The sequence below is a fragment of the Micrasema longulum genome, unplaced genomic scaffold (assembly GCF_059751315.1).
Source record: "Micrasema longulum isolate JH-2025_06_02 unplaced genomic scaffold, ASM5975131v1 h1tg001462l, whole genome shotgun sequence".
NCBI lineage: Eukaryota > Metazoa > Arthropoda > Insecta > Trichoptera > Brachycentridae > Micrasema > Micrasema longulum.
The window spans coordinates 55,930-80,969 of NW_028278648.1; the positions used below are offsets into that span (position 1 = coordinate 55,930).

General features: G+C 41.4%; 2 protein-coding genes across 2 annotated transcripts; both read left to right on the forward strand.

Moving 5' to 3' along the window:
• Positions 1–5,951: 5,951 nt before the first annotated feature.
• On the forward strand, positions 5,952–23,853 carry LOC148275301 (uncharacterized). Its single transcript, XM_088235868.1, has 3 exons — positions 5,952–6,118; positions 7,469–7,777; positions 22,189–23,853. The coding sequence occupies exons 2-3, from the start codon at positions 7,510–7,512 to the stop codon at positions 23,154–23,156; spliced, it is 1,236 nt and encodes a 411-aa protein (XP_088091994.1). The 5' UTR covers positions 5,952–6,118; positions 7,469–7,509; the 3' UTR covers positions 23,157–23,853.
• Positions 10,597–13,150, forward strand: LOC148275302 (uncharacterized). Its single transcript, XM_088235870.1, has 2 exons — positions 10,597–13,098; positions 13,142–13,150. Exons 1-2 carry the CDS (start codon positions 11,407–11,409, stop codon positions 13,148–13,150), a joined length of 1,701 nt encoding a protein of 566 aa, XP_088091996.1. The 5' UTR covers positions 10,597–11,406.
• Positions 23,854–25,040: the final 1,187 nt, after the last annotated feature.

The window sequence follows — 25,040 nt, forward strand, 5'->3', positions numbered from 1 at the left end:
TCAGGCGTTGCCTAGTATGTAGGTGAAATAATTCAATTAGTTGAATCTCACCTGCATAAATAAAGGTTTCAGCTCTTTAACTTCACAAACATCAACAGATGAAAGAATTTAAGGAAAATAGATGTTCAAATATAGGCAGAATGGTGAATGTTACACAGTGTGTAAAGTGGCCACTTAAACCAGCCATTGACAGGTCATAAGCCCTGTAGATGCCTGGACTTCTATATTACCTTCTCTTAAATGTTCTTCATCTCTGTTGTAATATGTTAATATAAACAGCTCCCCAGGGAGTTGAATCCAGTCCTTGTCTACAAAAATTTGTACAAACTCAAAATATTGTTGAACAGTTATTTATATACTAATTACAACACAAAAGTGCTAAGTGTTTAAACATCATTCCCTTTCCGTGCCTAATGGTGCATAGGACACTGCATTGGTAGCCAATCGCAGCGTATCTTGATCATTTTGTTACATGAAGGTAAGATGATCCATCTTACGCTTCAGGTACCAATCCAGGGACTGTGAAATATTCTAGAGTGAAAACACCCTTTTAAATAAAAATTTCATATCAACCATGTCGGGAATCGAACCCGAGATCTCTTGCGTGGCAGCCTGACGCGCTGGTTACGCCGATATTATATACTTATTTATAATTTTATATATACTTATATTACCCACATTAACGTTGATATTCTCACCCACTCGCACCTGTACCTGTCCCTGTCCCTCACCGCCCAGTAGTAATTTAGTTAAGAATCGAGCATCGAGTCATTTACATCGCCGCCGCTCACCGCTCCGCACCGCGTAACCTCCCCGCTACCGCACATCGTAAAACCACCATAAATTAAGTGAGAAGTGAAGTGTCCCAGAGCCATCTCCAGCCTCCAGTCACCAACAAGATAGATCCGGAAGGTAGGAGATTCTTATAACTTTCTGCTGGGATCCAAACCGTTTTCCTTGGCCACCCCTCACGCACCGCTCCGCATGGCCAAATGGCTCCTCCACTTATGGTTTCTAAAAAACATACATAAAATAAAACATATCCATACTTAAATCCACACAGATTATATACATAAATAATAGTAAGACAAAAAGCAAAATAACATTATTAGTACAGCTCACATATTTAACTACTGTGCAGGCATCAAGTAACAGGTTACTGTCCCGGTGGCCCAACATCCGCACAAATGCCAAATATTTACGACATATATTCATCGAGACATTGTGTGGATACAAATACAAAAACTTCTTTACTATGCTGAAAGCACACATTTATTTATTTATTTATTATATATACGGCCTAAGCCAATGACAACAGTTACACGAAGAAACATTAATGCAAGAAACTGAACAAAAAGAACATAAAACTATTTAGCAAAGACAAACAAGGGCAAAACAATAATTGTATTCAATATATTTAAAAAAACGAAAGACCTAAAACTTTGAGCTAAACCATGTCAATCCAACTTAATCCCAGACTGTTTAGTCGCGAAGAGATCTACGAAAAGCCGGAAGATCGATTCCAAAAAATTCCAAGCCGTGTGATGAATTGACTAATCTACACATTCTGGACATTGGGGCATAAAAACCAAAGTTGCTCTTAGAAGATTTTATAAATAGCAGATTTTGACTTCTGGTGACACGGTTGGGAACATGAAAAGAAATTGATTGCAACAGAGATGGGACATCACTTAAAGCATTAAGTATTTTGAAAATGCATATAAGGTCCATCTCAGTTCTACGTCTCTCCAATGAAGACAGATTAAGAGATTGCTCTATTTCAAAATAGGAATAATTACCTCTTTGTAATTCGAGCAACCATGCCACTTTTCTTAGAAAACGGTGTTGGACAGACTCGATATGGTCAATATGAGTTCTGTAGAAAGAGACCAAATAGGAGAAGCGTATTCTAGATGGGGTTGAACTAGTGAGCAATAAAGAGTTTTGATGATATACATGTAAAAAAACTCTCTTAAAAATCAAAGAATAATGTTAGACCAGCTGCTTTTGTTCAAATTAATAAATAATAAAATTACTCCTACTACTACCATCACGCCATTTCCCCGTAGGAGTAAGCAGATACAATAGACCACCACACACGTCTATCCTGGCATACATTTCTAGCTTCTTCCACATCCATACATGTCCTTCGGTTCTGCCTACTTTTGACATGACCAGGCTTAAGATTTTGGTTTATCTGATTATGCCACATTTTCCTAGATCGTCCTCGTCTCACGTTGCCGTTCATTTTTGCCATATTTACTTGTTTTACCATTCTTTCGTCGTCCATTTGTTCTAGGTGACCAAACCACATCAGATACCCTTTCTTAATCTTATCAATTATACTTGACTCTGATTTACTCTTTCGCCTGATTTCATCATTCGTAATCCTGTCATACATTGATTTCCCACACATTCGTCTAAGAGATCGCATTTCAGCCGCGTTCACTCGGCTTTCATCCTTCCTCTGCCAGTTCCACGTTTCACTTCCATACATAGGTGTTGGGACCAAACAAAATTTATTCCTCATTCCGTGTGCCATCTAGACCAACAAGACAAAATTTGTTTTACGCAGACAACGCGTCAACGTTGAATCAATGTTAAAATTATCTACAACACTGAGAATGCATATTCTTGCTCGCATGAGCAATATAACTAGATTTACCGAGGCTATTTTTTTTATGACAATGGATATAAAAGTGTCCTACACTAATATACGAAGAAATTGACAATATATTTTGTACATGCTGATTGTTTACCCAATAAAATAAATAAATAAATTGAGTTTATATATTGTTACATATTATTTTAAAAAATATAATATCAAGGTGACAAATGAGATGGGCTGCGTTTAGTTAGGTAATAACCATATATATATATATATATATATATATTTATTAAGGCTTTTTAGGCTATGCCCGTGTCAAGCCATAATAATTAACAATAAAAAATACATAGTAAAATTAATCAGATTAAATTATAATGACATGTGATGCAATATAATAACAATTCAGAAAAACAAGTTATAAGTAATAAATAATAAAATCTCAAAGAATACAATGTAAAAAAGATAGTCTTATATAAATATTAAAATTTGAATTATACAAATTTAGATTCATACGTAATCAAATGTAAAAAATAATAGTGTCTTATTGTTATCAAAAACATTTTTCACTTTGTGGTATGACATTTTACACTTATTTGCTTATAAATTTGTATAAACCACTTAATTTTTTTTAACCTATAATAACATAGGTAAAATATTAACAAATTGTAAAGATAAGGATGATATATTAAATCATTCGGGAATTTATAAATTAAATTGTTTAAATTGCCCAAATTTCTATATTGGAAAAACTTCACGTAAATTTAAAGTTAGAATCAAAGAACATACTTATAAGATGTCTGAGTTATAATAATTTTTCAGAATTCGCAAATCATCTTATATCTAAAACCATGAATTTAATCAAGAAACGTGTGTAGAAATTTTGCATGTCAATAAAAATGGTTTTCGTGTAGATAATTTAGAACGATTAGAAATTAGTAAAGCCATTAATCAAAAACTTCAAATAATAAATAATCAATTAAATTTAACTTCGAGTCTTCTTTTAAAACTATTCCCGTTATGATTTATTTTATCTTCTTTCTCTCTCTTTCTTTAAATTTTCTGTCTCTTTCATACAATATTTTATTATATAAATAGCAACGCGTGTAATTATAAGTTAGTTAAATTCCTGACGATGAGGTAGTAACCTCGAAACCGGTCGAAGTGTAATTAAAAAAATTAAGTGGTTTATACAAATTTATAAACAAATAAGTGTAATAATAGTAACATTCAAATCAATAGAAAAATAATTTATTAAATAAATATATAAAAATTTAATTGAAATGATAATTGAGATATGGTTTCTAGAAACTTGCTCTATACTATAATAAGAAATAGGAATAATAAATAATATGCTAAATTAGAGATATATATACCCAGATGCCCATGAAAGCTCAGTTAACCATGTACATTGCTGTTTTCGGTGAGGGAAAATTTAAAACAAACACTGGATTCTTTCCACCCCTGCCTGGAATGTGTAAAAAAAATTCTCCTTAACCTTAGCCGCCTAACGTTCGTACAAACCCCGTTAAACCTAACCGACGAACGGTTTTCGCAGTAGATATTTCTAACCAAAAACATATTATGCTTTTGTGTTTATTATACACGTAGGTATATGAAGCTGGCAGGCTGGCAGGAGCTGACAGCGAAGAGGAACTGCAATCCTTGGTTACAAAGGTTTACGAAGTGTGCAAGGAGAGTGATTTGCTAATGAATGTGCAAAAGTCGAACGTCATGGTCTTTGAAAGAAATGTAACTATGACTGAATGTAAGATTGTAGTAAATGGAGATAGTTTGAAACAGGTCGAAGAATCTGTATATCTGGGTAGTATGTTTACTAGAGATGGAAATATAGACAAGGATATTGAAAGGAGGGTTAGTGCCGGTAACAGAGTTAATGGTGCCTTAAAGTCTGTCGTAGCAAATAAGTGTCTATCGCAAGAGGCTAAATTAGCAGTTCATAATGGAGTTCTGGTACCAACCCTAATGTATGGAAGCGAAGCATGGAGTTGGAAAAAAAGGGACGAAAGTAGACTGAATGCTGTTGAAATGCGATCCCTCAGGCGAATGTGCGGAAAAACAATGTATGATAGGTGCCCTAATGTCGAAATTAGAGCAGAATGCAAGGCTGAGTTAAGCATTATCGACAAAATTAAGAAAGGTATTTTGCGATGGTTCGGTCATGTGGAGCGAATGAATGATGAAAGAACGGCTAAAAAGATTTATGATGCGAATGTGTCTGGTTGTAGAAGTCGAGGAAGGCCGAGAAAGACATGGCATGATCAAGTACAACAAATTCTTGAAAGTGGTCATGTGAAAAGTCGGAATAATCGACGTGCGTGCATGAGAAGATGTATGAATGTGAAGGAAGCAAAGGAAGTGTGCCAGGACAGAGTGGTGTGGCGTTCTATCCTCTCTGCCTACCCCTCCGGGGAAATGGCGTGATGGTTAGTTAGTTAGTTAGTTAGTATATGAAACAAACGTAGCTGGACATCGAGAGACCGTGGCAAGCACTGAGTTGACAAACGATAACACGATCATCGGCGGGAAAAGGGTACAGCGTATTTGTTATAGCGTATTCGTCGATGTGACGAAAGGTAGGTGTCTAGGGTCGAACAACATTGTCCATGTATTGTGTTCTACAGCAAAGGCGAGCATAATGTGATAATTGCAAGCATTGTGTCGGTAGTCAAATGGCAGAAGGGACCATGTGTATTTTTGTCTATGTTAAAACTAAAGTTTTCAAAAGAATTAATTAATATTTCATTAAATACACGCAGAAAAAAATTCAAAAAATCAGCGTCATTTAGAATGGTAATTTACTATTGAAAAACAATACTAAAATATTTTAGTTTGTGGATTAAAGTCTTGAAATTGAGACGTTTTTCAGCTCTCCTGAACATTTTTGAAAATTACAAATGGTCCCTTTTGCCATCTGACTACCGGTGTATTTATACAATTAAACAATATTTACGTGCATCGATTCGCAAATAATGAAGTCAAAAATTTATATTTATCACAGATAAACATTTGATTTTATGCTCCCGATGTCCAGAAGTTTGTTAATCAATTCGACATAGCTTGAAATATAAAGGGCTCGGTAAATTGTTCAATGAAAGATTTAGATTACGTTTTCAGGCGTGGACACCGCTTGAATATTTTACATTGCTAATGCGAATCCGCCCGAAAACTGTGACTTTTATTGGCCAGATAAGTACTATTAGTATATTTATGTCTATGACATTCTATATTGTATTTGTATAATCTGCGGTATTGTCTACGCGCCTTCTCGAAATGGTCAGACGGTGTTATCTCTGGTCGCGCGTGTCACACCATTCGTCAAACATTACGACCTGTATGCCGCGTTTCTAATGTTCTGCCAGTATTAACCGTCAGTTTTTATAACTAATCCCCTCTAGAACACAGGGTGGCATTGAATATTCGTAAATAATTTGTATGCAGCTAAAACGAGAACAAATACAGTATCTATTAGTAGATCTATTATTTACATAGGTACGAAGGTTTTCACAGTCACTGTTATCAATTTGTTTTTTGGGATTCCGTGTGTGTTGGAATTTGTTCCGACGGTTTTTTTTATTTCGGCTACCATTGCAGGAGCCATCTTCAGGGTAAACTGAGTGTTTTGTAGAAAATAGCGTGTGTTTAAGTACTAGTAATTTGTACCGTGTCGCAGTCGGCAGTAGGCACATTTCTATACATTTTTGTAGTATGTAGTGCTGGGAACCATGTTGAGTTTAATTTAAGCCCGTCGTCTTTGTTTATGTTATTTGGGTGTCTGTGTATTTAAATTGCCTCTTTTATTATTCGTGCACTGTAATTACTGGGTTTATGCAAAACATTTCGGTTCAAAGGCGAAAAAATGTCCGGTGTTTATAAAGTGTTTCGTTATTGCAGATTTGTCAGGATGCCCAAGTTTACACGCTCTTTTGTGTTAGTCTGTACACCTCATCACATCCTTGGCAATTTAGTTAATAAACAGCTTCCGTTTCCAGGGGATAATTATCTTTTGGGTTCAATAAATAGTTCTTTATTTTTCCCACAGTCCCAAACGTTGTTTCAACATTACGTTTTTTCAGCACTTTGGCTATCCTGTCAGTAACATTCTGTACATATGGTAGGTATGCAGTTCATCTGGTAATATCTTCTTCCTTGTTCTTCTTTGTAGCTTGCGATTTAATCATGTTGTCAATTTGCTTCTTCTTATATCCATTACGCTCCAACGCATCTATAATTTTGTTGACTTCTTCTTCCTTTTCAGAATCTTCGCATATTCGTGTCGCTCTTGTTAACAATGTATTTATTAATCCTCGTTTTTGGGCTGGATGATGATGCAAATCAGCGTGTAGGTATCGGTTCGTATAGGTTAATTTTCTTATACCGTATGCCCAAGACTGCCGTTTGATTTTCTTTGTACTTCAACATCTAAGAATGGAATAGACATTAGTTTGTAGTTCCAACACATACTTTTTTTCTACAAAACACTCAGTTTACCCTGGAGATGGCTCCTGCAATAGTAGCCGAAACGTCGGAACAAATCCAACACACACGATATCGCCCAAAAAAGAAACAAATTGTCTATTATTTCACATGCGGACAATTTCATTGCTCCTGGATTGGGACCTCCTATAGATGTAACAAATAAAATACAATATTGATGGCCTTTTTTTTTTTACAAGATGTAGGGACGTTTTTAAGTACTAAGTTCCGTCAGTGAAATAATCAACACTTATGGCGATGATGCTTAACTTAAGAAATGATTTGGGTGAATTTTAAAATATCATGTGAGAATATATGATGTTAGATGGATATCGAATGTTATGTATGTATCGTTTACATTTTCAGGTTATTGATCTTCAGAAATAGCGAGGTGTTTGTTTTCGACTATGGAACAGATCGCTTCAGTGAGTGTCAAGGCTGAACCAGAGACTGGCGATGTAGGAGAAGATATTCTCTACACTGGGGATAGGGTGATGTGTCCCTGCAAAATTGAGGAGCTAGGTGTTGCTACCGTGAAGGCTGAACCGGGCACCAGTACTGAACAACAGCATACTATAGAGAGTAATACACCGATTTTTACAGAAATCGACATTGATTATTCTGATATAAAACGAGAATGTTTGGAATCCTTTCGCAACACCGAAGGAGAATCTAGTAAGTAATATCAACACCCCCTTGACGAAGGCCTGGGGCCTCTGTTTAAAAAACAACTGTCAAATTGATGAGTATAATTTGTGAAATAGTTTCTCTGCCATACTTACCCAAATAGGTTATGTATATATTGCAATTTATTGGTGGAATTCTATTGTATTTAACGAAGGATAACGCAGACGGAGAACAATCAAGAAGGGGGAGTATAAACGTTCTGGCATTTACAGGCCTTATGATCGGTCATTGGCTGGTTTGAGGGGCCACTTTACATCTGTGCAATATTCTTGGTCGTTCTCTATTACCGCGAAACCGTCCAATTTCGCCCTTAATATATATTTTGCTCACTGAGTCTAATGTATGCTCAACCTTTAAAAAAATACATTTCCATTTGATTTCGGTAAATTTGGTACATTAAGGAAAGTAGATTTATGTCACTAACTTCACTCAGAAGGTTTTGTCACTAACTTTACTCAGTGGCTTGTCAGAACCAGTCAAAGTGCGCGTGTAATTTGTTGCGGGCAAATTACGAGTCTGTGTTTTTTAATGTAGGTACTGCTCGATGGCAATGACAAAGGTATTGTTAGTTCCAAAATTAGTTTTACGTAATACGAATAGCGTAGGGTAGATTTTATTAAGAAACCTAGTAAATAAATTCATTTAACATATTGTAGTAGGTTACATTGTTTCGCTAACAAAAGTTTTTTATGCAGTTGTATTATGGACCGAGGGAGTCTCATAAATTTTGTGAAATCTGACCGGGATCCTGAACACGTGTTCTCGGCGACAAGGTCGGAGCTGAAATGAACTAGAGGCGGGATGCAACCGGAGATATAGTCGGCTCTTTTTGGCACATGCAATTTACGTAAACGATCGATACCGTGGACAAAGGCGACGCTAGTTTTTACTATTTACGTAAACATAAGATGACTTCTCATTGGCTAAGAATGCACCAATTACAGACAGCGCTTTACAAAAGGATGCAATCGTTGCGTTGGAGCTAGGTATTTGTGTGTTCTTACTGTTAGTAAATTTGAAATAATTGCGTAAATAATACGGAAATACTTTGGCCCGGTAAATGATAAGATGACATTGTCTTTCCTGAATAGGAATAATGTATTGTAATTTTATTTTAATTTTATTTTATTTTATTTTATTTTTATTTTATTTATTTCGAATACAAACAGATGTACAGGTTAAATTAATATTTTTTAAAAAAAAATTTATATAAAATGTATACATAGTAGTTTAAAGATGTAAGGTGTTCATTACAATAGATTGGTTCCGCAGTCCCTTGTAAGCCAATATCCGAAGTAGTCAAACCCCGACGTTTCTTGACGGCTGCCAAAAATCCATCTCTGGTCATCTGCCTTAAGAATCTGACTACTATGAGTTTCGGCTTATTAGGTTGAGACGGCAGTCTGGAAAAGTAGTCTATGTCGCATTTTTCAAGGGGAAAATGAACAGTTTTGGCAATTTTATTAACAATTTCCAATATGTCTTCTCCGGTTTTATGAGTGATTCCTTGAATTTCGATGTTGTTCCGGCGTGACCATTGAGCCTGTTTATCAGTGAAATACTGAAGGTTGTTTATTTGTTTTTGTAATTCCTCAAATTTCCCTTGCATGCCATCTAACTTATTAATTTTTTCCTCTTGCAATAGAATTTTAGCCTCCATGGCATCAAATTTGTCATTTATAAATGACACGCTCTCTCTCATGCCAACCAATTCATTCCGTAAGGATTTTATGTCACATTTTATAGTCCGTAGTTCGGTCAATTCCATACGAATATTTTTAATTTCAGCGAGTATAGTCTTCGCCTCCGAATTGTTGATAACCCCTGATAATTGCTCGTTATCAGTTCCGAGCGATGTGTCCCGAGCGATACCAGAAATACAGTCAGTGCACTTTACCTTACCACGACGTTCGATAGATAACTTTTTGTAAGCAGCCTCTGGCAAATCTCCGCACACGAAATGATTTGCACCTTTGCACACTGAGCACGTATAATACGCTCCGGCCGTGACCGGCTTTTTACACACTTGACAGAGGTTAGACATATTGCAAAAATAAATTTTGAGTTACCCACTATTCACTTTTAATGTAATTTTAAAAATAAGCTAATTAACTGCAGAAAAGAATAGTTTAAATCACTCCAAGATGTATTAATTCGCAAAGCCTTTCGTTCAAACACTGCTAGAATAACACAACCACTTAAAAATATGTTAAATAATACTTTTTATACAGAGACAAAATTAAAGCCGCCACTTCGTATCAGTTTGAACAACGTTTATATTACTGCAAAGAAGGTCACGCAATGTAACATTCATATGTAACATTCATATGTTTTAGCTAGATAAACTAGAGTAGTAGCATTGACTTGTAGGATTTATTTGAACTTTTTATTATATAAATCAATATACAAAATTGTAGGATATATAAGTCTATGATAACATAAGCAATAATTAGCCTAGGTATTGTGTAATTATATCTTAAATTAAGAATATGTGTATGGAATAAAAATAAACCACAAAAAAGGGAGTGTCCTAGAAAATAGGCGCGCCCAGATGTAGTAAAAAAGGGAATGGCTCCAGGGATCGAGGGTAATTATTTAAGCTTAGGTTTCTGAGAGAGACAGACAGTTCCGAATAAGAAGCCGCAAGAAAACAAAGTTTACACGGCAAGTTTGAATAAAGGGCTAGAGATGAATATTTCCAAGGCTAAATGTATGGTTATTCGGAAAAAGCCACAAACTTTCCCAATGACTTTAAAACGTGGAGCGCAGTTTATTGAGCAAGTTCATCAATATAAATATTTAGGATGCTGGCTGAGTGATAAATGGGATCACTCGCAAGAGATCAAAGTCAGAATAGAGGTGGCGCGAGACTGCTTTTTCAGGATGCGTGACCTTCTTTGCAGTAGAGACTTTAATTTAGACCTCCGAATGCGCATTACTCGATGTTACGTCTTCTCAGTACTTTTTTACGGCGTCGAAACGTGGACACTCACCCAAAACACTTCAAAAAAGATCGAAGCCTTTGAAATTTGGTGCTATAGGAGGATATTAAAAATCTCCCGGGTGGATAGAGTCCGAAACGATGATGTTCTCCGACGGATGGAAAAAGGTAAAGAGGTACTGAAGACCATAAAGAAAAGGAAACTCGAGTACTTTGGGCATGTGATGAGAGGCGAAAAATATAAAAATATAAAATAGAAAAATGTAAAAAAAAACAGGAAAAATTGGACGGTTTCGCGGTATTAGTGTTGGAAGAGAATAAGGAATAAATATGAACAAATCATCAACATTAAAAATGATTACTTACAGTATTGTTTGTAGTTAGGCAGTTCCTATTGTAGTCAGTAGCCGATAGGGGTGAGTACTACAAACTTACTATGGACACAGTGCCGAGTACCGACTACCACCCGTGACCGCCACTTCTTTACATTGCCAACAGTACTGACCTCAGTTCTGCCCAACGTCATACTATTTAAAAAAAAAAACTTTATTTAAAGCTAATTAACACCACTTAAAACGTAATTAATAGTAAATTGGTTTTCGTCTTGTTTGATATTCTTGGTCAATAAAATACGGACAGAGCTTGCCGGGGTGTTGCTGCGTTTCTATCGCCAAGAATGATAGAGGGCATGAATGAATATGAATTTGTAAGTGAGAGACTCATGTTTGTCAGATTTAAGGTCGGACTGACAAGATTGCTTGTTATCATAGGATACGCTCCTGTCAACTCCGACTGTGAATCTGAGAAGGACGAGTTTTGGACGAGTCTAATGAATGTGATGAATGGGAAAAAAGATAGCGAAAGGATAGTTTTGGCTGGAGATCTTAATGGTTGGGTGGGAACAAGGAGAGATGGGCTGGAGTCAGCTCTAGATATGTTTGGGGATGCGAGAGTGAATGACAATGGGAAAAGACTGCTAGAGGTATGCCTGGAATGGAACCTTTTTGTATCAAATACATTTTTCGAGCATAAAGGAATCCACCAATACACATGGGAGAGAGGAAATGAAAGGTCGATTATCGATTATGTCATCATTGACTCTAGATTGAAGCCTGTAACTGTCGACACACGTGTGTACAGAGGGGCCGAGATGGAATCAGACCATTTTTTAGTGGTCTCAAGGGTGATTCTGTTTAAGGGATGGCGGTCCCAAACAAACAAAGTGCAGGCTCCTTCTAGAGTCAAAGTTGAAAAACTGCAAAATGCTGACATAAAAGATAATTTTGAAAGATCTGTGAGTCACAGACTGAACGAAAAAGATGTAGAATGTATGGGTATAAATGATATGTGGGAGTGTTTGAAAATAAGTATGTGCGAGGCGGCGAAAGAAGTGTGCGGTGTGACAACGCTAGGGAGAAAGAAAGGTGATGCGTGGTGGGACGACGAAGTCAAAAAACTCGTTAAAGAAAAGAAGGATGCGTGGATAAATTTGCTTGCTGTAAAAAAGGAATATGAATCGGCTAAACGCGTGTATGGTGAAAGTAAGAAAAAGGTTAAGCAGGGTGTATGTGAACGGAAGAAAAAAATGAAGGATGAAGAAGGAATGAAAATGACACACAATTTCCATGAAAACATTAAAGTTTTCTGGAAAGCTGTGAAAAACTCCAGGAGTAGCAGTGAAAGCGGAGGCATGACAGTTGTTAAAGATAAGGATGGAAAAATGGTGACTAGTGAGAGTGGAATAAAAGAGAGATGGAAGGAATACTTTGAGGAAGTTTATGAATCGCACACTGGTAACTCGGGCGGTGCCGATGTATCGACATTATCCGAGGTGTGTCTGAACGCAAATGATGAGGTAAGTCAGATTAGTATGAAAGAAATTATCAGCGTTGTCAAATGTATGCGGAATGGTAAAGCGCAAGGGTATGACTGTATTGCAGCAGAGTTTATTAAGTCGGGTGGCAAATTAATTCTCACATGGCTACATAAACTTTTTAACTTGTGTCTCAAGGAGGAAAGGACTCCACCTGATTGGAGGAGGGCAGTTGTTATGCCGTTATACAAGGGAAAGGGTTCTAAGGTGGAGTGTGGGAATTACAGAGCTATCAGTCTTCTGAGCGCTGTCGGCAAAATGTATGGAAGAATACTGATAGAAAGAGTAAGAAACGTGACCAAGGAGAAAGTATGGGATGTACAGAGTGGATTTATGAATGGTAGAGGATGTATGGATCAAATATTTGCATTACGCAATATGACAGAAAAGTTTTTGGCGAAAAACCAGAAGCTTTTTTGCGCTTTTGTTGATTTGCAAAAAGCATTTGATCGAGTTGATAGGAAAAAATTATGGATGTTTCTATCGGAGTATGGAGTGAGTGACAACCTTGTCCGCGCTATTGCTTCTTTGTACAAAGATAGTGTAGCGTGTGTAAGGGTAAATGGGTCATTAACTTCCTGGTTTGACATCCCTAAAGGAGTCAAACAGGGATGTGTAATGTCACCGTGGTTATTCAACATATACATGGATAAATGTATGAAAGAATTGAAAAGTATGGATGTGGGAGCGAAAATGAGTAATCTAATTGTCAGTTGCCTTCTGTACGCCGATGACGCAGTCCTCCTAGCTGACAGCGAAGAGGAACTGCAATCCTTGGTTACAAAGGTTTACGAAGTGTGCAAGGAGAGTGATTTGCTAATGAATGTGCAAAAGTCGAACGTCATGGTCTTTGAAAGAAATGTAACTATGACTGAATGTAAGATAGTAAATGGAGATAGTTTGAAACAGGTCGAAGAATTTGTATATCTGGGTAGTATGTTTACTAGAGATGGAAATATGGACAAGGATATTAAAAGGAGGGTTAGTGCCGGTAACAGAGTTAATGGTGCCTTAAAGTCTGTCGTAGCAAATAAGTGTCTATCGCAAGAGGCTAAATTAGCAGTTCATAATGGAGTTCTGGTACCAACCCTAATGTATGGAAGCGAAGCATGGAGTTGGAAAAAAAGGGACGAAAGTAGACTGAACGCTGTTGAAATGCGATCCCTCAGGCGAATGTGCGGAAAAACAATGTATGATAGGTGCCCTAATGTCGAAATTAGAGCAGAATGCAAGGCTGAGTTAAGCATTATCGACAAAATTAAGAAAGGTCTTTTGCGATGGTTCGGTCATGTGGAGCGAATGAATGATGAAAGAACAGCCAATTTAGCCAAAAAGATTTATGATGCGAATGTGTCTGGTTGTAGAAGTCGAGGAAGGCCGAGAAAGACATGGCATGATCAAGTACAACAAATTCTTGAAAGTGGTCATGTGAAAAGTCGGAATAATCGACGTGCGTGCATGAGAAGATGTATGAATGTGAAGGAAGCAAAGGAAGTGTGCCAGGACAGAGTGGTGTGGCGTTCTATCCTCTCTGCCTACCCCTCCGGGGAAATGGCGTGATGGTTAGTTAGTTAGTTAGTTAGGTCAATAAAAAAGCATTAAAAAAACTATAAATGTTTAATGAAGCAGTTAAAAGAAATATGTTTTAGTGATAGAAGGGAAATTTCAGATTTAGCGCTGCTTTCAAGTTATTAAATAATGTTCTTGACAGTCCCGAACTTTTAAATTGCGTGAATTTTTATGTGAGACAGCGTGGGACGAGACAAAATACTTCTTTGCATAGTTGAAACTATGCCAAATACTCACCTCTTCCACGGCTCCACATGTTAGCGAACAAACATGGAAACATAGATTTACTTAATTAATCTGTAACAGACGCGGCGGATCACTGCTTCGTCCGTAGCAATCGCGCCCGTCACAAGAACTGTATATCTATAGGTGCTGGTGTCAAACGCAGAGTGGCCGGGCGTAGGCGGGCCTCGGCCGACGAACGATAAGCTCCGGGGGAGGTATCGTCGCCTAGAGATCCCTTGCGGGGTCGCTAGCGAGTAGCGCTGGCGGCCGCAATCCTGAGTCAGGCAACCGGGTTGTAAGGCCGGTATCTCTCCGTTGGTGGGAACGGCGGGGTGTGTTCCGGGGAAGTATCCAAGGGTCCAAATTATCCGGGGTCCAATATCCAATCCAAAGGGTATCCGAGTTCCAAGTCCAGGGGGGTAGCGGTGTTCGAATCCAGGTGGCGATGAGGTCCGGTTTGAAGCGAGGTAGGGAGGTGAAGTGGAGAGTAGAAAGCCTTAGTAGTGTGGTGAGATGACTGACTTTATTTTTCCCCGGCGGGGCTATATATACAACATTTTGCCGTGCGGCGGTGGGCTAGGCCAATAGCGGGCGGTGCTAGGTTGACCAATCACGCGGCGAGAGAGATAGCGAGCACATTTGCCGGCTCTATCGGTCTCTCTCGCGCCACGTATAAGGTCCCCACCCTCCCGCTACCGGCCGCAGTTCCCCGCCGACCGCGCGGCGATCAACACTTATACAGAACAACATAAAAACACATTATGGGCATACAAATATTTTCATGAATTCTAATCTATATGTGGGCTTCAGTATGGCGATCACCACCCCCGAAAGTGACAAATACTAGTCTTTATTGAGGAGGTGGTAGATCGCTTACACATACTGAAGCCTCCTATGCTACATTAAAGCCCCAGGAAGGGCCGCCAAGTTGGTGCATGTACTTTTACGTCGGCAACACTCCCCCCTGCCGAGGAGGCATCTCTGCGCCGACGTCGTCCTTGATTTGCAACACGGCGAGCTTGACGGCGGGTCGTGTGTAGGTTCCGGTGGCTGTCTGGACCCGGGCGCTCCTGACTTGTCCATCCTTCCCTGGTGTGACTGCTATGACGCGTCCCCGCGGCCATTCATTCCGCGGGAGGGCGGCGTCCGTTATTATGACCAGGTCATCGACCATGATCGGTGTGGCGGCCTGTTGCCACTTCCGTCGCTGTGCCAACGTCGGGAGATATTCCCTCATCCATCTTTTCCAAAATGCGTCGGCTAGTTTCTGCGCCACCCGCCATTGTTTTCTGAGGCACAGTTCGGGCGGCGCGTCTCTGTAATCGGCCAGATGCGGCTGGGCCCCGCTCGACCCGATGAGAAAGTGCATCGGAGTCAGCGGAGCGTCGTCTCGGCTATCAAGCGAGACGTGGGTTAGGGGCCGAGTGTTTACTGTGTACTCGGCCTCCGCTATCGCTGTCATTAGCGTTTCCTCTCGGGGGGCTTGTTCCTTTAGAATCACCATAAGCGCCCCCTTTATCGACCGGACGAGCCGTTCCCAGGCTCCTCCCATGTGTGGCGCCGATGGCGGGTTGAACACCCATTTGATCCCTCTCCTTGTCGCCTCGTTCTGTAGTTCGGGATCGTGAGCTAGTTCCTTCATGGCGGCCGCCATCTCTTTGTCTGCGCCTCTGAAGTTCGTCCCGTTGTCTGAGTAGAGCGTTGTCGGATGTCCTCTGCGGGCCGCCATCCTTCTGAGGGCCTGCACCGTCGAGTCAGTACTCAACGACGGTGTAATTTCAATATGCACGGCCCTCGTAACCATGCACGTAAACAGGGCCCCGTATCGTTTCTCCCGGCGTCTTCCGATAGTCACGTATACGGGCCCGAACATGTCCACCCCACAGTGGGTAAAAGGCCTTACGTGATGATCGAGTCGGCCGGCAGGCAGCTGTCCCATGAGCGGAGGCTGCGGGCGGGCCTTCTGTATTCGACAGTAGCGGCACTCGTATATAATTTTCCTTATATTTGTCCGTAATCGTGTTATAAAGAACTGTTGTCTGAGTTCGCTGAGTGTCCGCTCTGTACTTGCGTGTTGCCGCGACTCGTGATAATGCCTTATCAATAGACGCGTATAGGCGTGCGCTCCGTCCAGTATGACGGGCGCCTTTAGTTGCTCGCTCACCGCGGGGGCTTCCATAATTCGCGTCCCCATTCTGAGGACGCTATCTTTATCGAGGTAGGGAGTGAGACCCAGCAGGCGGCTGTTCCGCGGGAGGCACTCCCCCCGTCTAATTGCGGCTATCTCGGCGTGGTAACTGTCTGTCTGGCTTATAAGTATCCACGCCCTCTCTGATGCCTTGAGTTCCGGGGCGATGAGTGTCGCGCTTCCTGTATTCTTTTTCCTGCAGTGGTTTATGAAGCGCAACACCCACGCTGTAGTCCTGATCAGTCTCCGCCAGGAGGAAAATCTTCTTTCGTCCGGGAGGGCTGTCATCACGATGGCACTGTTCGCACACTTTATTTCACTGCTTGTATCCGGGGTCGCCGTTATTACCTTGAGCGGCGGCCATTCACTTTTATTTTTCTTTATGAAACTCGGCCCACTGAACCACATGCCGGCCGGGGAGATGTCTGGTATCTCGCCGTCCCGCGTCCCGAGATCAGCGGGGTTCTTCTTTCCTGGTACCCACCGCCATTCTTGAGCGTTCGTTAGCTCATCTATTTCCCCTAGGCGGTGGGCTACAAATGGCGTGAAGATACGCGAATCACTCTGGACCCAGCACAGCACCGTAGTAGAATCTGTCCAGTAGTAGGTATCGCGTATATTACTTCCGCATTCTTTCTTAATTGTGGCCGCCAGTCGCGCGGCCATGAGCGCGGCTTGTAATTCCAGGCGTGGAATTGATAGCGCTCGTAGCGGGCTAACTCGGCACTTGCTGGCCATGAACGTCGCATTCCTTCCGGCGGCGTTCTCCTCCACGATGTAGGCTACGGCGCAGCTCGCTTGTTCCGAGGCATCGGAAAACACATGTAGCTCTACTGGCTGGCCCTTGGCGCTCGATACGCGCCGCGGTATAGCGCACTCGGTATTGCGTAATATGTCCACCCAAGTGCGCCATTTCTCTGCGTGTTCTTCATTCACTTGTTCGTCCCACTCTATGTGGGAGCGCCACACATCTTGTAGCAGTATTCGCGGGCGTATTGTCAAACACCCTACGAAACCGAGTGTATCGAAAATGCTCATAACTTCACTTAGCATCTGCCGTTTTGTAGGCCTCTCTGTTGGAACCTCCCGTGACACTTTAAATTTAAATTGAAACTCGTCTGTCACCGGGTCCCATTTGATGCCGAGGACCCTCTCTGTTACGGAGGTTCCGCTAATTATTTCGCGTGCGCTTTTCCCTCTCAGACTTGAAGGAATCGCTTCCATTACGGAGGGATCATTACTCGCCCAATTCGCGAGGATGAATCCGCCCCGCCGTAGTAGTTCGCTGACATCGTGGCGCAGTTGTATCGCCTCTGTTGCACTGTCTACGGCATCCATATAGTCGTCCATGTAGAACTTATTTCGCACAGCATCCCTGGCGGCGGCCATCTCTTGCCCGTGATCTTCTGCGACTTGATTTCTCACGTACTGTGCGCTGCTCGGTGAACACGCCGCGCCGAACGTCATCGACGTCATAATCATTTCCCGAATTTCTTCTTCGGGACTATCGCGCCAGAGGAACAGCTGCGCCCTCTGGTCTTCTTTTCTTATTTTAATTTGGAGAAACATCTCCCTTATATCTGCTGCCAGCGCGATCTTTCCCTCGCGAAATCGCATTATATTTCCCATAAGCGATGAGAGAAGGTCCGGGCCGTTGGCCAACATGTCGTTCAATGACTTCCCGTTGCAGCGGCTGGCGGCGTCAAATACTATCCGTATTTTATCCGGTTTATTCACGTTCGTCACTGCGAAATGCGGCAAAAACCAAAGCCCACTCGCAGTGTCTTGTCTTTCAGCCAGCGTCAGTTCCCGGGCATACCCCTTGTCTAGATATTCTTTAATCTTTAACTTGTAAGCCGCGGCGAATTCACTGTTTTTACTGAACTTTTTCTCTATGCTTAAAAATCGATTCAGCGCTGTACGGCGATTATCCGGTAAACACATTCGATTGTCTTTCCACAGTAGCCCTGTATCGTACTGTCCTTGCGGTAGGAAACGTGTCGTGGCTCTCATGGTTTCTGTGGCTCGCGCCTCCTGACGCGATATCTTGGCTGTCGAACTTATACCTAACGCGTCGACGGCGTAATTCTGTTTAACTAGATTTTCTAGTCTCTGTTCTGTACTAAGCGCCATTAGTATGCTGGCGTTAGTCTGGCGTGTCCGCCCACCGTGTATCACCTTTCCTAAGGCTGTCACTGAGGCGATGTATTCCCCGCATCTCCGTGCCTCTCTCGTCACTATGAGAGAGGCGTTATCTTGGCCGATGAGTAACTGCGGGCACACTTGTCGCATCCTGCCTTCCCCTTCAATCACGGGCTGTAGCGGCAGACTCAGCTTCTGTATTGTGTTTGCGCGGAGAGTGAATAAATCTTCCGTAACTCCGCGCACTTTAATTGTGACTTTTCTTGATGCACTATCTGTTACGCACATTCCGCCGGCACCGTGGATTTTTAATCCTCGAGTCTCTCCCGGCGCGCCGATGTCGTTTGCTATTTTTGCGTCAATCAATGTCACGGTTGATCCCTCATCTAGTAACGCGTACGCGTTCACTCGTCCTCGCGGACCACTTAACATGACGGGAATCACTTTTAGGAGGACCGGTTCCTCCCGAGCGTAGGTGCTCGTCACTATATTATTCGTCCGCGAACTGTGGCCGTAATCGTAGTTTCTTTCATTTGAACTCGCGGCGCGGGTTTCGTTCGCGGTCGGTCTGTTTCCCCCGGCGCCCGCCGCTGCAGGCGTGTCGCGGCGGGCACTATTATCTGGCGCTCGTATATCGGCGCTAGACCGAGCTTCACTGATATCGGCACTATTTCTGTCGTGTAATGTCTTGTGATGTGTTCGGCGACATCCATCGAGGCCGCACTTTTTTACATTTCTACACTTTATCGCCCGATGAGTGTTCGATAAACACGAAAAACACAAATTCTTTCGCTTCACTATGTCCCATCTTTCCGAAATACTACACTCTATGTATTCCTGGCACGTTTGTAGTAAATGTCCTCGTCCGCACAAAACACATGACGCTATACTTTTCCCGTTTCCCTCTGTTGAAATCACTGTATGCACTTGTTCTCGCTTCTGTGGCTTCTCGCGTTGTTTTCCGCTGTACACTTGCGGCTCTATTCCGCCGCCTATCATCGAAGATTCCGTTAAATCTTCCAAAAAGAGCGCGAAATCCTTCGCGGAGGGCCTCACCCGGTTTCCTCTTCTGCTGTACCACCAGAGAGACTTCATGCACAGCGGTAACTTGCTCACTAGTTAACTTAGTAGTTGTGGCGTAGACATGTAATCGCCACCGAAGCCTTCTAAGGTCGCTATCGCGTTCCGAACTGCGCTAGACAGATCTACTAATGCTTGCGTAGATCCGTCGTTCTGTATGCAGCGGAGCCTTCTCACCTTTTCCAACAAGGAAGACGCTACAATGTCCGGCTGGCCGTAGTGTAGCTCCAACGTCTTCATTATCACCCTCACTTGGCTTGGATCCACTAGTAATGACGACACAGATTCTCTTGCCCGTCCTTTCAACGCACGCTGTAGACGCAGGAGGTTTTCTGGATCCGAAAGGCAGCACATCTCCGTCGACTGAGTGTACTGCGATTTGAAAGTAGCCCATTCCTGCGGCTCTCCGGCGAAGGCGGGTAGGTCCTTGGCAGTAGATTGGCGCGCTATCATGGCGCCGACTCTGCTAACGTCCTCTGGGGCTGAAGTCGGGCTTCTTCCTTGCGAAGCCTCTAGTAGAATCGCCATTTTTGACAGCACCGTCATGATGCCGTCCATATCCGTAGCACGCGGCGCGGGCTCGGGATTCGTCTCCAAGGGCACGCGTCGGTCTTGATCGTGTAGTGAAGCACGGAGCGTTCGAACCTGCGTCCTCAGCCGCTGGACTGTATCTTCGGATGTGTCCGACTCGGCTGAGTCCTGATCTGTAGCAGGGTCTTCTCTTGGTTCCGTGCCTCCTCGACCCGAGCGGAGTGAAGGGGTTCTCGAAGTCATCTCTAGGCGCTCTGCGATGAATATCCGGTTCTTCTCGAAGGACCAACTTGTAACAGACGCGGCGGATCACTGCTTCGTCCGTAGCAATCGCGCCCGTCACAAGAACTGTATATCTATAGGTGCTGGTGTCAAACGCAGAGTGGCCGGGCGTAGGCGGGCCTCGGCCGACGAACGATAAGCTCCGGGGGAGGTATCGTCGCCTAGAGATCCCTTGCGGGGTCGCTAGCGAGTAGCGCTGGCGGCCGCAATCCTGAGTCAGGCAACCGGGTTGTAAGGCCGGTATCTCTCCGTTGGTGGGAACGGCGGGGTGTGTTCCGGGGAAGTATCCAAGGGTCCAAATTATCCGGGGTCCAATATCCAATCCAAAGGGTATCCGAGTTCCAAGTCCAGGGGGGTAGCGGTGTTCGAATCCAGGTGGCGATGAGGTCCGGTTTGAAGCGAGGTAGGGAGGTGAAGTGGAGAGTAGAAAGCCTTAGTAGTGTGGTGAGATGACTGACTTTATTTTTCCCCGGCGGGGCTATATATACAACATTTTGCCGTGCGGCGGTGGGCTAGGCCAATAGCGGGCGGTGCTAGGTTGACCAATCACGCGGCGAGAGAGATAGCGAGCACATTTGCCGGCTCTATCGGTCTCTCTCGCGCCACGTATAAGGTCCCCACCCTCCCGCTACCGGCCGCAGTTCCCCGCCGACCGCGCGGCGATCAACACTTATACAGAACAACATAAAAACACATTATGGGCATACAAATATTTTCATGAATTCTAATCTATATGTGGGCTTCAGTATGGCGATCACCACCCCCGAAAGTGACAAATACTAGTCTTTATTGAGGAGGTGGTAGATCGCTTACACATACTGAAGCCTCCTATGCTACATTAAAGCCCCAGGAAGGGCCGCCAAGTTGGTGCATGTACTTTTACGTCGGCAACATAATCTTTATACCATTTTATATTTGAAGCACTAACTTTGTGGTTGTTCATTATAATAAAATTAATAAAACAACTTTGTTTTTAAACACTAATTTTTATTTTTCACCGACCGATTTCTAAGCAAACAAGCTTCTTTGTCAAGGTTTACGTTACTTTTAGTTACGTAAACCTCGAAGAAGAAGCTTGTTTGCTGTGAAACCGGTCGATGAAAAATAAAAATTAGTGGTTAAAAACAAAATTGTTTTATTTATTTTATTATATCTTTATACCAATTAAAATAATTCCTTTTTAATCACCTCTTTTCTAAATTATAAAAATGTACTAAGTGTTATACTTGTGTTACTGTTTATGATATGATACATCGCCTCTGTTACTTCAATACTTTTCATATTTAAACCCTTTAATTATTGTTAATTTGCAGCATACCTACGTTATAATTTCTTATTTAATTTTTCTTTCCTTATTTTCTGCTGATTTTATTTCATGTATCTATATTTTCTATACTGTGTTCGGGTGTTTTGTTTCATTATAATAGTTTTTCAATATTATTGTTTACTTTTTTAAAGGCGTAAGCCGTAGAAATAAATAAATAAATAAGGTTTCTCTCTAGGCCTTGTCGAGGTATATAACAAGAAAGTTGATTTCCCTAATTAAAATTATGCCCTTTTCATTTCAGAAAATATTTCGTCGATTTCGACAGCGTTATTTGTGAAGAGTAGAAATCTACCGTTTCATAGCGGAGAACCAATACCGGAAGAGAACAAAACGCGACAGAAGAAAACTTGTAATGAACGTCCTAGCCAGAAACCGTTTGCATGCTCAGAATGTAATTATACAACTTCGCATAAAGGTCGTTTAAAAGAATGCAAGTTAGTACATACTGACGAAAAACTATTTGCCTGCACGGAATGCAATTATACAACTTTGCTGAAGGGTCGTATAAAAGAGCATGTATTAATACATTCTGACATAAAACAGTTTACATGCTCTGAATGTCAATATACGACTCGATGGAAAAAAAATTTAAAACAGCACATGTCGAAACATACTGGCGAAAAACAGTTTGCATGCTCTGGATGTAAATATACGACTCGATGGAAGAATAGATTAAAAAAGCACATGTTGCAACATGCTGGGGAAAAACCGTTTGCATGCTTAGAATGTAATTATACAGCTTTGCAGAAGGGTCGTCCAAAAGAGTATATGTTTATATACACTGACGAAAAACAATTTGCATGCTCAGAATGTCAATATTCGACTCGATGGAAGCATTGTTTAAAAGATCACATGTTGAAACATACTGGCGAAAAACTGTTTTCGTGCTCTGAATGTAATTATACAGCTTTTCAGAAGGGTAGTCTAAAATCGCACATGATAATACATACTCACGTAAAGCAGTTTGCATGCTCAGAATGTAAATATACGACGGGACGGAAATGCAATTTGAAACAACACATGTTGAAGCATTATGGCCAAAAACGGTTTTCGTGTTCAGAATGTAAATTCACAACTCTACGAAAGAGCGATTTAAAACGGCACATTTCAAAACATGGCCAAAAACAGTTAGCGTGTTCAGAATGTAAATATACAACACAACGGAAGGATAATTTCAAACGGCATACGTTAAAACATACTGGTGCGTAAATATTAGATTTAAACAGCGCAACATAAGCCTGGTAAATTTTCAAAACGAGAACTATTTGAAATGTTTATGACGTACGCAACGCGGACTAATTGTTTGCGGTCATTCTATTGGCTGGTTTCGATCATATGATGTGGATATGACAAGTAGGTAGAACATACCGAGGTACGATACAGATAGTACAGAAGTTAAGTATACCGTCTCGATATATACATATGAAGATAGCGATCATAATCGGTGCACAGGTACCGCTTGCGCTGGCAAATTTAGCATGGTGGATATATTACAAAACAAAAATTTACGTAAATGGCTTCTTGGCCCCGCTGGACCCACTTGTTTAAAATGCTATTTTCACTGGCCCGATCGACAAGTCCTCTCACTAGCACATTTGCACCTCGACTAAAGGAACGTACTAAGGAGGGGGGGTCGCTTCCGCATAAAACGTGAGATTATAGGAATAAACAAAAATTAACATGGTTCCAAAGGGGCATGGATAAGAGATAAATTTTATATTGTTATTTACTCTTGTTTTATATGTATGTTAAAGCTTTATGGCCGTGTTAATTTAAAAATATGTATTTCAGAAATGTGAAATCATACTGCGAGAAACCGTTCTCGCGCCCAGAATACATTAGGATGGAATGATAATTGAAAACGGCATGTTTTGATCCATACTTAAAAAAATAAAATAATTAATGGGAGTTGCATTATTTTTTACCTTGCTTATAATACTTATACAAGGTTTATATTTCAAAAAGAGGATTTTTCTGCTATTATATTACATTATTTTTAGCTAAACTGTTGGAATCAGGAAGAATATTCTAATGTGGGCCAATCAGGTACTTCTCAGCATTTGCTCATGTGGAGAGCGAACCTCTTTAACCTCTTCAGGAGAAGCCGGCCTGTTGACAGCAGTCAACAGGCCTGCCGTTCCACTAGAAGAGTGTTCGGCATTTTGTGCCCTACTTTGGTTTATTTTACCAATTGCCTGCTCTATATCGATCATGTATGATACTACCTCTCGTGTGAGTTTTTATTACCTATCACCGATGGGATGTCGCAAAGATCTTCTCCCAGGCTTCTGCATCTGTTGTCTTTGAAATCTGAAAAAGGAGCAATGCATCAACAGGTGAGGGACACCTTGAGGAGTTTCATCGTCGCATGGGCAGCTGTGGATCTCGGAGAGCTTTAATCGATGCGGGTAGCCAATAAACCCACCGTGACCCGTGAGAACCTGGGTGAGCTCGTAGCCAGCTTTCTGCATTCTCCTGAAATCACATGCATGAAAAATTGAAGGGAAAAACATTTTAGTAATACTTCGGTAGGTTCACTCAAATAACGATCGTTCCAGAGTTGAAGGGTTCTGCTTCTTATTTTCCTTTTGGAAAAGCTGAGCGGGAAATCGGTGAAATCGATACATACTTCTGATTAACAAATTACAACAGGGATGGAGAATGCCTTAAAAAAGGAAACATGGAAGTCTAGGCATTTTTACAGGGCTTACGACCTGTCATTGGTTGGTGAAGGTGATCACTTTACACACTGTGTAACATTCACCATTTTGCCTATGTTTGAACATCCATATTTTTTCAATTCCTCCATCCGTTGATTTTAGTGAAGTTAAAGAGCTGAAACCTTTATTGTTGCGAAGAGATTCGTCGGATTAAATTATTTCAAGTACCACTAGGCAATGCCTGAAAACAATTTTCCAATTTTTAAACTTCTTCTTGGACCAGTTAGTTTAAGTACAATATTTGAGTTTCAAATTAAGTATCTTATTACCAAATGTTTATAGACAAAAGACTGGATTTTACCCCCTCAGCAATCATTAAGTCCTCGGGAGTCATTAAAATTAACATTGTTAATCTTAATGACTCTTAAGGGAT